The sequence below is a fragment of the Gymnoscopelus braueri genome, assembly GCF_963280865.1.
Source record: "Gymnoscopelus braueri genome assembly, chromosome: 12".
NCBI lineage: Eukaryota > Metazoa > Chordata > Actinopteri > Myctophiformes > Myctophidae > Gymnoscopelus > Gymnoscopelus braueri.
In genome coordinates, this window is record NC_137614.1 from 14,879,343 (window position 1) to 14,892,555 (window position 13,213).

Here is a 13,213-nt window from a genome sequence, read left to right on the forward strand (position 1 = left end):
GAACTATTTGAAAATGTTTGAAAAAATAGTAAAAAATGGCAAATAAGTTTAGGGATAAGTTTTTAAGGCACCGGCGAAAATAGGGCCCCATATTTGGTTGCTGATATTGATGATAGACTCTAATTATGATCATTAATAGTTCCTGTCGTTCTCTTCCTATAGGTTGGGCTCTATGTCAAGCGTGGATGCAATAAAGGTTCAATCAAGATTGAATTGTGAGTCATATGTTTGAGAACCATAACTATAGTTAACAATGCTTTTTCCTCAAATTAATACAAATGTTTGGGCCAGCAAAGTTTTTAAGATTTGTGTGTGACTTAACCAAATTTTAACCTACATAGTTGACCTGTGTCACCCAGGGCTCTGTACTTGGTCTGCTCCTTTTCCCCCTCGACAATAAATATCTTTGCCACAATTGCCAAATTAGCCGATCTACATGCTCACAATGTGTTGTGAGTGCAATGGGTTATGAGCTTTCACTGAATCTTCGCTGAAATAGGGACGATAAGGTTTATGTTATTAAACAATCTACTCCAGGTTTTTTATTTAATTTAACTTTGTTGGATTCCTTATATATTTCAGATCAAAGCTCAAAATGTCTTTATATTCTCAGGTACAAGAATGGTGGTAACCTGGTGATTAGCAGAGAAATCACTGTAGAGAACAACGTGTCAGTGTGGACACTGAATGGAAAGCATTCCAGCCAGAAGGCAGTGGAGGAAGAAGTCAGGGCTCTGCGCATTCAAGTCAGCAACCTCTGTCAGTTCCTACCTCAGGTCTGTACCACCATAGTATGATGATAATGACTAGAGCCCGACTGATGCCAGGTTTTTCGGTCCAATCCTGATTATGGAGAGTCCTAGAATAGACCACAGTTAAAAAGAAAACGTAATTTGATTCAAGTTTCTATGGGCAAACGAATACATAAAAATAAACATACTTTTTTGATAGATACAAAAATAATAATAAGTATATGAAACTAACATTTTCTTAATACAAGGAACAAGCAAACAACTAAACTTTATTTAACTACTTAACTCTTTGCCTGCCACGACGAGATTTCTCGTCAGATTCTGCTAAGGCGCCTGCCACTGACGAGTTTGACGAGATTTGTGTTGGTGGTTTTCCACCAGATGGCGCTGTTCGCTAACCTATGAATGATTCCTTGCCTGTCAGAAAAGGATAGACTCAGAAATGACGTCATAAAAAAAAACAGCTCGTTTACTTCTTTTATTTATATTCGTTTACTCTGTTATTTCGTGGCAGTCAAAGAGGTAAAGGGATATTTCACTTTAAAAAATAATTTGGGTCATTTTATCATCTACTCAGGCTTTTGTGAAAACCTAAGACAGTTTTTAAGTTGCTCGATTCAGTATTTAGATATTTGATATTCAATTTATCAGACACAGCCCCTTCCTATACAAACCCATTCTAACTTCAAACTCCATTTTAACCATGATTGATTCATAAAGAACACCCGTCCTTGTTTCTGGTGATTACATTTTTTATTCAAGGTTACATTTTCCAAATCTTTTTCTTTTTTATGAATGAAAAAGTAATTGAAAAAACATGGCCCCCTCACGTATTAGGAGGGCAGTATGAGTTACCAGAACCAAGATGAATCTATCATGGTTAAAATGGAGTTTGAAGTTACAATGGGTTTGTATAGGAAGGGGGCGTGTCTGATAAGATAAATATCAAATATGTAAATACTGAATCAAGCAACTTAAAAACTGTCTGGGGTGTTCACAAAAGCCTGAGTAGACGATTAAATGATAGTTGATAGTTGATAGTTGACAATTAAACCTAGTTTCCTATATTGACCTTTTGAGACCTGTAATTTTTCTTGGGCTTGATTTGTCCCTACAGGAGAAAGTGGGTGAGTTTGCTAAAATGACCAAGATTGAGTTACTGGAGGCCACAGAAAAGTCAGTTGGACCACCGGAGATGTACCTGTATCACTGTGAGCTCAAGAACTTCCGCACCAAAGAACGAGACCTGGAGGTGAGTATGTGGCTTACACTGGCACACACCTGTGTAAGCCACGTGTTCAGAAATGAACACATTAATTGAAGCAGGGATATTATGATTATACTGTATGGATTAAGGCTACGCAATGGGAATCCCCTAGTACTGGCAGTTTTTAAAAAATCAAAACAGCAATTTTCTTCTATGAAAAATAAACTACTCCAGCTAATGCTATCCTATTTAACAAACGGTTAAGTAACTGTTATAGTTTTCCTGTGAATACATGGTTTTTCAATGTTGAGGGTGGTTTGTTGTGCATTAGAACGGACTTAAGGAGAAGGCCACCTTCCTGGAGAGGGCCAAGCAGAGGAACGAGAGGAACAAAGTCGACATGAACCGTTACTACGAGAAGAAAAAGCATCTGGCCTTGATCCAGACGCTTGAAAGGAAGAAAGTCTGGTTGGTGAGTGGTCCAGAAATAACACAAATTGTGTTTGTGTATTTCTTCTTTTTTTGGGCTTTTATGCCTTTATTGATAGGACAGTAGGCTGACAGGAAATGGGGAGAGAGACACACTGTCAGGCTGTCAGGCTGGTAATCCAGCCTAAGTGTCCAGACGGTTACGCCAACCGTCCGGGCTGCGTATTTCTTCTGATAGAGAAACTATGAAAAATGAAAGTGCACTGTATCACCATAGCTTGTGTGTAACCCTGAATGCAAGCCGCAACAACTGCCGCATAGCTTCCGCCATGTTAAACAAATGAAAATTCCACAACAAATTACACTTGAATCCAGCTTTATATTTTTTTGTCATGTCCTGCAAACTGATGTAGCCTAGATGACGGATATATGGAAGCTGTACAGTGTGCTTAATGTAATATAACTAAAGCAACAATGAATTAACATCTTTCATACAAGCATGTCCGGGTAGCTTACTCGGTAGAGCACTTGCCTTTGGACTCCATCCCCCAAGGGGTATAGCAGCGCAATGAAAAGGGTATAGACACTCCCATTCTTTACTGTTGCCGAAAATTAGCCACTCCGACCTACTTACTTGCTTACTTTCATTATATAACCATAGCACTGAAAACCCAAATTGATTACTGTTATACAAGCAAAAAGTGTAGGTTATGTGTCGCGCTAACAGTTACTCCTTTCTCTGCAACTTTCAGGAATATAAAACGATTCATACAGAGCTTGATGATGTGAAGAAGGAACGTGACACGGCAAAGACTCAGTTCTCCAGCCTAAAGCAAACCCAGGCACCCATTCTGAAGAAAATCCAGACCATTGAAAAGCAGTTGAAGCCAGTTGAGGCCCAGTTACAGGCCAAGGTCAGTGGGGAGGGTAATTTGTTTGCCTTATTCAGTTCCAGATTTGACAAAAATCGTCTAACACTATTAGATGGTCATGATAGTGGGATCCCGCCATTGCCCTTTTTTAACAGAACATTACATGATGTAATACTGTAGTTTTCCATGCAAAATTTATATTTTGAGACATTCATCACATATAATCACTAGTGAGTTGCAGTGTTTGATCTAGGCTGCACCATTGGTGAACTAAAATCAGCATTTTCTGTGAATGCTGCTTTTTCAATTTGGGTGATGAATAGTGGATGAGGGTCATCAAAATGTATGCGCATGTGTGGAGTTTAATGCTTAATTTTACATTGTTTTATGTTAGATAACTACTTGCTACGTAGCAACAGGTATAACAGTGCTGTCAGTGCTAGAAATGTTCCACCTCAAAAACAAACTTTTACTCAACCAAATGCTATCAGACAGATACACCTTTGACAAAACAACTTCACAATTGTTCAGACTTGCAACTTCATATGTTTCCGTGTTCCTTCTGTTTCTTCTGGGTACTCAAGTTTCCTCCCACACCAAAAGACATGCATGCTAGGTACATACTCCTGCCATTGCCCTTGACAAATGTACTGGCATTAAAACTGGAGTTGGTCCCTGGGTGATACACTCCGGACTGCTCCTAAGTAGTTAGGATGGGTCAAATCAAATGCAGAGGACAAATTTCTCCTAGAGGATAATAAAGTACTGTATTTATCTAAGCATAAAAAACAAATGACAACATAGCAGCTGATAAAACATACACTGCATGCCAGCTAGAAAAGGAGGGAGCAGACTGAAGTAATGTCACAGTAAATGAGAAAGATGCTTGGTAAGCTTTACTTTCATCTGTGCATTTTTGTTTTAGATGCAAGTTTACCAAGGTTTACCAATAGGAAATCTTATAAAGCTATATTTCTCTGTTACACATTATCATATTGTCTTTATGTGGCTACTGATGCCCATTGCCCAGATTCCTGTGCAAGGTCCCTCCAGTAAATTCTGACAATTTCCAGAATTGGTTATATTTGAATGCAGATGCATTATAGTTTTCCTTTCAAATAAACGTCCCACAAAAAGTTTGGAAACTGAACTTTGGTCGGTTTATTTCTCCCCTTCAATAATATCAATTGACAATTGGTATTGTGTTTTATATCATTTTTATTGTTGATTAGTCACCTTTACAACGAGGTATAATTTGTAAGAATTGTGCAATCGTGGAATGAGTAACACAGCTAAACGTGTGGGTAGCGCCTCCAAAAGATTAATACGCTTGTTTTGAGCGACCTGCCAGCACACACTTGCTGAGAGGTGTGTGCCAGTCACAGGTGTGTGACTGGCAACTGAGCGTGGGTCTTGCAACTTTGTTGAGTTTGTGTATGCTCCAAGCCAATCTGGGAACCCAAATCCAAATGAGAATGAAAAACAGTGCCCTCTGCTGTTTGTACTATCTCATCTTGGCTCTGGGCTAATGACAACGTGGCACCCGTGCGCAAAGGAAACCGGGGTTTTGGTCTGCCTTCAGCTTTCACTTCCGGTGGTGCCACTATTTTTTCATTCCCACTAACAATATTTCTACACGGAACACTAACACCACTTCTCCCAGAGAACATGGATCGTTTTGGTTATAAGCCCACTTGTTTCTATGATGAAAGAGTAAGTTAAAATGTGAATATTTTTCCGTGGTTTTGTCTGCTCCGCGGACGCTATTGTTAAATTAGTTTGGGTTTGTTTCGAGGGGGAAAGATCGACGGACACGTGAATCCCGCCCACTACATTTGATTGGGTAAAGCGCGGCCTGCTTCCTGATCTGAAGGCACGCCCACTTGTAGCCCAGTGCGTACATGTTATGACGAGCCTTCACGACAGATTCCAACGCAGAGCAGAATCTGTTCTTGAGAGATTAGCTCCAAGCAGCAACACTTCCCCCATGGAAAGATGCCACGTTTGTCCCTTCATGATAAGGCCTTGTGCAATAGGGCAAGTGAAGCTGGTGTTCCATTACGCAGATTACGCATTATTTGATGTCAGCCCTGGTACAATTTGCAGGCAGGTGTGTGGCTGGCACCTGAGCATGGGTCCTGCAACTTTGACATCTGTCTTTGGTACCGTTGTGCAAATCCTGCCTGTAAATCTCTGAGAGAAAACCTATGGTTCCTCAGTGGCAAGGGTGAGGAACCGGTCTTCTTGAGTTGTTGTCTTCCTTTGACTTCATCAGTCTCACAGAACTTGGTCCTAAGTTTGGAAATGGTACCAGGGCTGACACCAAATAATGCTGCCACTCTGCATAACGGAACAGCAGCTTCCACTTGCCCTATTGCACGGCCCTTATCATGGACATCAGGGACAAACGTGGCATCTTTCCATGGGGGCAGTGTTGCTGCTTGGAGCAGGTCGATCAAAACGAGAGCGATTACCAACAGAAGCATATTGGGGAATTTTGGCAATTTTGCCAATCCTCCTATAATTTGACTAACCTCTGTCTGTCTTGGGTCGTGTCTTGGTCTGTGCCCGATCAAACTGCGCATGCGTCGCATCCAATCCAAACACTAGTGATGAGCGGGCCGACCCGTAACCCACGGGTCAACCCGCTGCGCGGGTGGTTGAGTCAGGATTTCAGAGGCAATTATGCGGGCTGCGGGTAAGCGGGTCAGCCGCTCTCACATGCAAAAAAAAAAAAAAAAAACTATTTTGAACAACATGCTTGTTTATTTAGCCCATGACAATGTGGTTGCGAACGCGGAAGGAGGCGCGGCTCCGACCAAGTGGAGCTTACTATGTAACTCTGCCTGGGTTGTGTGTGTCTCTGTCCGTGTGTCTGTGTTCACCCAGCCTGATCTCCAGAGATTACCGTAACATTGCACGGAACGAGTGCACTTCATTCCGTGGATAGCCGCCTCGGAACTCCCGAATTGCGTGCATATGTACGGCGAGTCCCACGGTGGGCGTAACCAGTCGCAACCCGGGAAAAACCCTGAAGCAGAGCAGTCCCCACAAAAAAAATTACGATTCTGTGCCTATCGGTACATAACTCAAACGGCGCTGAGTAGGCACAGGCGAACGTCCCACCGTTCAGGACGGCAACTCGGTCGCCTTAGCTCCCTCGGTGGTCCTTCACGGGGTGACAGTTCGCCTGTGACTGCGCGCCTCCGAAATGGTTTTGTCACAAAGGGAGCGCCGTACATATGCACGCAATTCGGGAGTTCCGAGGCGGCTATCCACGGAATGAAGTGCACTCGTTCCGTGCAATGTTACGGTAATCTCTGGAGATCGGGTTGGTTCACCTCTCATTGGCTGCATGCACCCATGTGACTCACGCTCTCATTGCCTGCCTGCCCCTGGGTGACATGACTCACATGCGTGCACTGCCTGTAAGCAGCCACCCGAGTGCGCCAGAGTGCAGGAATTTAGACAATGCTCTGACACACACACACACACACACACACACACACACACACACACACACACACACACACACACACACACACACTGTCAATGTTCTCTCTCCATCACGGTGAAATAACACGGATTACAAGTCCGTAAATACACAATATTTTCGAGCTGCGTTCGCTTCCAGCGTTCGCGCGTCTTACTTGTGCTACTGTAGACATTTAAAGCGACTTTGGGTACTTAAAAGAGCGCTATATAATATATATATATATATTCCCACCGCGGGTCGCGGGGCGGGTTGAGCCATAGATTTATATATGGGTTCGCGGGGCGGGTTGAGGCGGGTTGGGTTCCGTGGCGGGTTGGGGCGGGTTGGGGCGGGGCGGGTCATGAAAAAACCCGACCCGCACATCACTACCAAACACCCATTCTGTGTGTGTGTGTGTGTGTGTGCGCGCGCTCGCTGGCGACACGGACACACTGTTGCCGTGTGTGTGTGTGTGTGTGTGTGTGTGTGTGTGTGTGTGTGCGACGGCTCGCGCCTGTGTGTTCGCGCGACGGCCGTGTGTGTGTCTGCGTCGCATCTCCGTGGTGTGTGCGCGCGCGACGGCTCGCGCCTGTGTGGTCGCGCGACGGCCGTGTGTGTGTGGGGCGCGCGACGGCTCGCGCTAAACGGTGCATTATGTGTCAAACAATGGGAGATGACGTTGCCAGGTTTCGCGCGAGAAACAAGCAGCAAGGTCTGTACTTTCGCCTGGGGGCTCCGGGGCTTCGGGGCTTGGGTGCTCATATCTCCCTACGGGTATGGTCTAGTTGGTATTAAACGAGAGAAATAATCGACCCAATTTAAGTTTCCGAACTTTTTGTGGGCAGTTTATATACTGCTGCAAATAACTTGTGGCATCTTTCATTTTGAGGATGAAATAATTTGAGGAAAGCATTAAGCAATGCACTTCTTGTGCAACAGTTACTCATGAATGGGCTAACCTTATTTAAATATCCTACTCTTGCACAGCAGCTATGGAAAACTATATTTCTGTGCAGTTCTGCAAACGTTCTGCATCAGCGTGCATTCATATACTCCTTGATGTTATGGGAGCATATTGAAAAGCAGTACTGTGTGCAACATCAACACAACTTGTTATTACTGGAGTTGAAGGTACTCTGGGAAGAATTTGCATCTATGACATGCAGAGACATGAGGGTTTGAATTGAAAGGGTTCTAAAATATTAACCACTTCACTCATTCAGTGGCATACTTATTTCTCGCTGTGTTGTCCCAGTGCCAGAGATTTTTCAATTTATCTTAGATTTTCAAGCAGTCACAGAATATTTATCTCCAGTATAATCGATCCCCTGATGGGTGCTGGTGTGGTTTCACAAATGTCAACGAGGTCATTGCGACCTTGAAAATAACATGTCTGGGCCAAACATTCATAGTAAAAAAAAAGTGTTCAGGAGCCGAGATACAGCCCTTTTCAGTAATAAGTTAAACAAGGAGTGAATGGAGCCGCAAATCTTCAGATAATGATATCTTGGGGGTATTTTTTTAGTTTTTTTTTTAAAACACGTGAAACACGTCATTGGCATGTTGCGCCATTGCGGTAAAACACGTGAAACACGTCAATGGCACTCAATGAGTTAAGCCCTATTTTGTACTTCGTCGTATGATGGTGTGACCAGTGTTGCATGGCAAAAATAAGTAATCTACGTTCTCTGAGCTGCTACAATAGAGATGCCAGGTTGAAAGTGGTTAAGAAATGTAGAATGTAATGTGTTATTTTTTATTGTGTCCTCTTTTGATCATCGCATCAGCTGAAAAATGCACAGTCTAAGGGCAGTCTAGTTCATTAAGTTACGTTTTTACTAAAAGTGAGGGAAAAAATGGTTGTTTTCAAACTTCTGTTTATCTGCTGTCGTAGTACATTCCTCTTAATATTCCCAGAGTTGGGTGTGGTGTTAAAATGCTGATCATGGTGACATATACCATAAACCTGACATTTATTTCAGTCTGCCAGTATCAAAGAAGCTTCAAAGAAGTGCAAACAGAAGCAAGACCAGCTGGACCGAAAGCACAAAGAGGTGAGACTCTTGATAAATGTATACGTGTACAATGCATCGTATCGTCGAGGCTTCTGTATTTCACACACACGCCAGTGAAAATGTGAATGGTAAATGGTCTGCATATAGCATCTTTTTTAGCCTTACCCGACCTTTAAAAGCACTTCACAATGTATTTCTCATATGTCCTTTAGATTGATGATATCAAGCAGTCCCTGAGGCTCAAGCAGACTGAGGAGGAAGACCGCCAGAAGCGACTCCGCAACACCAGACGATTGATTGACGACCTGAGGGGGGAGCTCGCGACCGTCGCTGACCAGCCAGACTTGGTTCCACAGATCGAAGCTGTCAACGCAGAGCTGAGGACTATCCAGGAGGATAGGGCCAACATCGAAGGAGAGAAGGATGGACTAAAAAGGAGGAGGGACAACATACAGGCAGAGATAAGAAGTGCGAGAGTCACGCACGCGCATCACTCAACCTTCACTCACCAACTGGTTTGATTTTATATATATATATATATATATATATATATATATATATATATACATACATACATACATACATACAGTATTACCAAAAACGCATACACCATTTGTTTTTATTCGAAGTGTTATATATATATGTATGTGTATATATGTATATACTGTATGTATATATGTATGTATATATGTGTATATGTATATGAAAAGGGAGTCTACTATATGAAGACAAGTCCGTTGTGTTGCATCACGACAGCATATGAAGAGAAGACACTGGAGCAGCCCTGACAATTAAAGCCTATTTCTTTAAGTACACAAAGTATTGACTGACGTTGAGATGCTACTGCATCTTCCCCAGAGTCATGAAGTGTAATTTTATGACTCTGAGGAAGATGCAGTAGCATCTAAACGTCAGTCATTACTTTTTGTACTTAGCACCTTAATAAAAGAGGTTTTAATTGTCTGAGCTGCTCCAGTGTCTTCTCTCCATGCTATACTGTATATACAGATCCTTCTCCAAAAATTTGAATATCGTGGAAAAGTTCATTTTCTTATGTAATTTCATTCAAAAAGTGAAACTTTCATTATTCTACATTCATTGCGCATTCAGTGAAATATAGGTTTTGAATATTTCACTGAATGCGCAATGATTCTATTCTAGAATATATGAAAGTTTCACCATCTGGAGAGGGCATGACCGCACACAAGGCAGTGTTGACGTCTCGGAGGTACCGAGACTAGGGGAGGGCGAGGATTTACGATTCTGTCATTCTGACGTAACTCGGATGGAGCTGAGTCGGCTGAAGGTGACTTCGCAACGTTCGGCACGGCGACTAGCTCGCCTAAGCTCGCTCGGCGGCACGCCTCCTTTGGTGAAAACGAGTGCACCTTTTTCAATCTGACTTGTTTTCCAATCATACTGAAGCATACATACTGCATGTAGTATCAGTGCTTAGGTATTGGGCAGTGTTGTGAATCAATCCCTCAACCCTGGCAGTGTTTGACCCATTCAGTTAGACAGGAACCACAGAATTGTGCTTAATTTTGCCTGGCAGAATCACTGATGTTGTCATTGATGTCAAATTGACAATGGACCTTATGTTTTCCCCAGTGCTGACAAAAAAACTGAAAGACATGAACAACATGCTGAGCGTCAAAGAAGACAAGCTCAGGGGACGCCACAAGGACACACACAGCGGCATCCAGTGGCTCAGGCAGAACAAACAGATGTTCACTGGAAATGTCCATGAGCCCATGATGCTTGTGGTAAGTCGAGACTTAGCGTATCAAATTGAAATAGTTTTTTTTTGCAAACATCTCTTTTCTCCACATCTCACGGGGTTGGCACACATATAATCTGAGTTCCCAGAAGTTTTCGCCAGCTCGGCGAGGAACTTCTGGGCCAGAGCCCTGGTATTTGTGGGCGGGATGTAACTTACGCTCAGAATCTGAGCGGACACGCCTCTTACCGGTCTGAGAGCTGTGCAACTCGTCTAAAAAGTCTGACGAGAGGCAAACAAAAGTACACAACAATGGCGGCCGCAATTTCTCAAGGGTAAATTGCTTCCCGTCGATCCTATTTAGATGCAACACCCAATGCATGTGGATCCCGCCCCCTTTTCTTCATTGGCTGTTGATTTGAATCACAACGCAGTGGCCGTGCCCCTGCTGTCCAAGCTCCGACGCAATGCCTCCCAGACTAGCACACACAGGTCTCTCTTCTGAGATTACCTTTGCCATTCCACAACCCCAGGTTTAAGGGGTAAAAAAACTGTTGTACATGGCAATATCTGAAAGGCAGCAGATCATGTCATCTCATCCTTCAATGCCACTCCTTTTCAGTTTTATCTACAATTGACTGTCAACTGGCGTATCCCTAGTGTCATTAGTAATTTGGTGTCTTCCCACGACTGTTGTTTTTCTAAGGGATTTTTTTCAGTTTCACACAGATTGTTCCATGACAGAATATTCACACATTATAGCACAAATAACCATTCCTATCAAAAACAAAACAAAAAAAAGTAACGGAAACACAAAAAAAAAAAAAGATTACCTTAATTTACAGAAATAAGAGATGATGACTTGTTATAAGAAGAAATGGAACCGGTCCGGCACACAATCAAATTCCAAGATACAGTATTTTGTCCGTTTCCATTTCTGCACAAAAATTACCATTTTCAACTGCAGATGATCAGCTAAATGTTCCATCCTATACACCTGCTTCAGTCTTTGTGTCCATTGAGCCAGGGTAGGTGCATCTGGCTTATTCCAGTTAATTATCATTTTTTGAGCAATCATCAAAAGTATGTGTAAAATATACCTACTGATTTGGGTTACAAATGTCATTGGGGATCACATCAAGCAAAAAATGGGTCGGGCTCAAAGTTAAATATATTTCTTCATTTATGCCTTTCCAAAATGAAATGACTTTAGGACAGTTCCAAAATATATGTGAGTGATCCCCAATCATTCCACATCCCCTCCAACTGTTCATTGCTGTTGAACTTTTCTCAAATTTAGAGACTATCAATCACCTAAAGAAGCGTATTTTCATTTAGCCAATCAAACTCTTCCCATTCTTCTTCCCATTTTTGGGGGGCACGGTGGCGCAGTCGGTAGCGCTGTCGCCTCACAGCTAGAAGGTCCTGGGTTCAATTCCCGCCGGGGGCGCTGGGGGCGTGTTCTCTCCTCATACCCTAGGTGGGGTTGGTGAAAGGGCCTTTCTGTGTGGAGTTTGCATGTTCTCCCCATGTCTCCTAGGGTAGTTAATACCCTCACAAAAACATGCAGTAATCCTGGTCACTATACTGCCTCCCCCTGGTCAGCCAGGGCGCCTGATGGAGGGGAAAGGAACTGGTTGGAATAACGTGTTCCTTCCACGAGCTACGTCTAACCTGTCGGGTGATAAGAAGCGGCCTGCTTGCTCCTCATGCTTTGAAGGAGGCATGAGCTTCAGCTTGGGCTCTCCCTAGGCTGGCAGAGGGAGAGTAGCGCCCAGGATTACATAGGAAATTGGTACTGGGTGAAAAAATATGGGTTACAAAGTCGTGGGATAAAAAAAAAAAAAAAAACTCCCCATTCGTTGCTATTAATACCCTTATGAGTGACATTCGGTACACATTTGTTCCCATACAGTATCTTGGCCATTGACCAATAACATTTTTATCTTCAATCTTCAATTATTATGGTTAACTCTAATTCCCATTTATTTTTTAATATCAAAAGTATTAAAAAAATAAAATAAATATAAATTCCAATAACTGGTTACCATAAATATGGGAAACCATAAATACCATAAATCCTCGTGTGGGTACATTATGTCTAATTATATTGATGAAAAAAATGTTCAACGTTTATTGGGGTAATTTTAATTGTATTCCAATCAAAGAATAAATTAATTGGCCATATTATAATTAACGTCACATGCGTGTTTGCACTGCAGACATGCACCCAACTGATAATTACACCTTGTTACGTTACGTAATAATATCTATCTACTAGCCTACTCCATCATGCAGGTGTCGCTTGCCAAAAAATAACTGAATAAAGTCAGGAGGGCGTGAATAAACTGCTTGTGCGACTCTGTCGCACAGTATAAACAAATTAATATATGTTTTGGGCTTTACATCTGATTCAACCTTAATATGCAAAACCTACAGCTTTTGTTTTGTTAATGTTAATTATATCATCATGAATGTTGGTGCAAGGAAGGTTGATTACTTGCCTGCAATGTATGTGTGTCACCAACTTTCTGCAACTTTCCTCACTTTATCCATTGCAGACAGACAGTCACTGTGCTTGCTTGTATAATATCCACAACCCATACAAGTATGGGTCCCTCTTTTATTATCGTCAATTGGGCCCGGCTTGGTTCAGATTCTATCACCTGGGGACCCGGTTCTGTTATCATAACACCCAAGCAAACCAGACCCATAGTTGGCTACTCAGCGCTGATTAGGAGGA

At 42.5% G+C, this 13,213-nt stretch overlaps 1 protein-coding gene across 1 annotated transcript in view; it reads left to right on the top strand.

Moving 5' to 3' along the window:
• Positions 1-13,213, top strand: part of smc5 (structural maintenance of chromosomes 5) — a 34,641-nt gene that overhangs the window by 1,825 nt on the left and 19,603 nt on the right. Inside the window, exons 3-10 of the mRNA XM_080444425.1 lie at positions 163-215; positions 614-776; positions 1,870-2,004; positions 2,291-2,431; positions 3,141-3,302; positions 8,718-8,789; positions 8,963-9,218; positions 10,362-10,516. Of these exons, the coding sequence (XP_080300551.1) occupies positions 163-215; positions 614-776; positions 1,870-2,004; positions 2,291-2,431; positions 3,141-3,302; positions 8,718-8,789; positions 8,963-9,218; positions 10,362-10,516 (1,137 nt within the window). The remainder of the gene's footprint in view (positions 1-162; positions 216-613; positions 777-1,869; positions 2,005-2,290; positions 2,432-3,140; positions 3,303-8,717; positions 8,790-8,962; positions 9,219-10,361; positions 10,517-13,213) is intronic.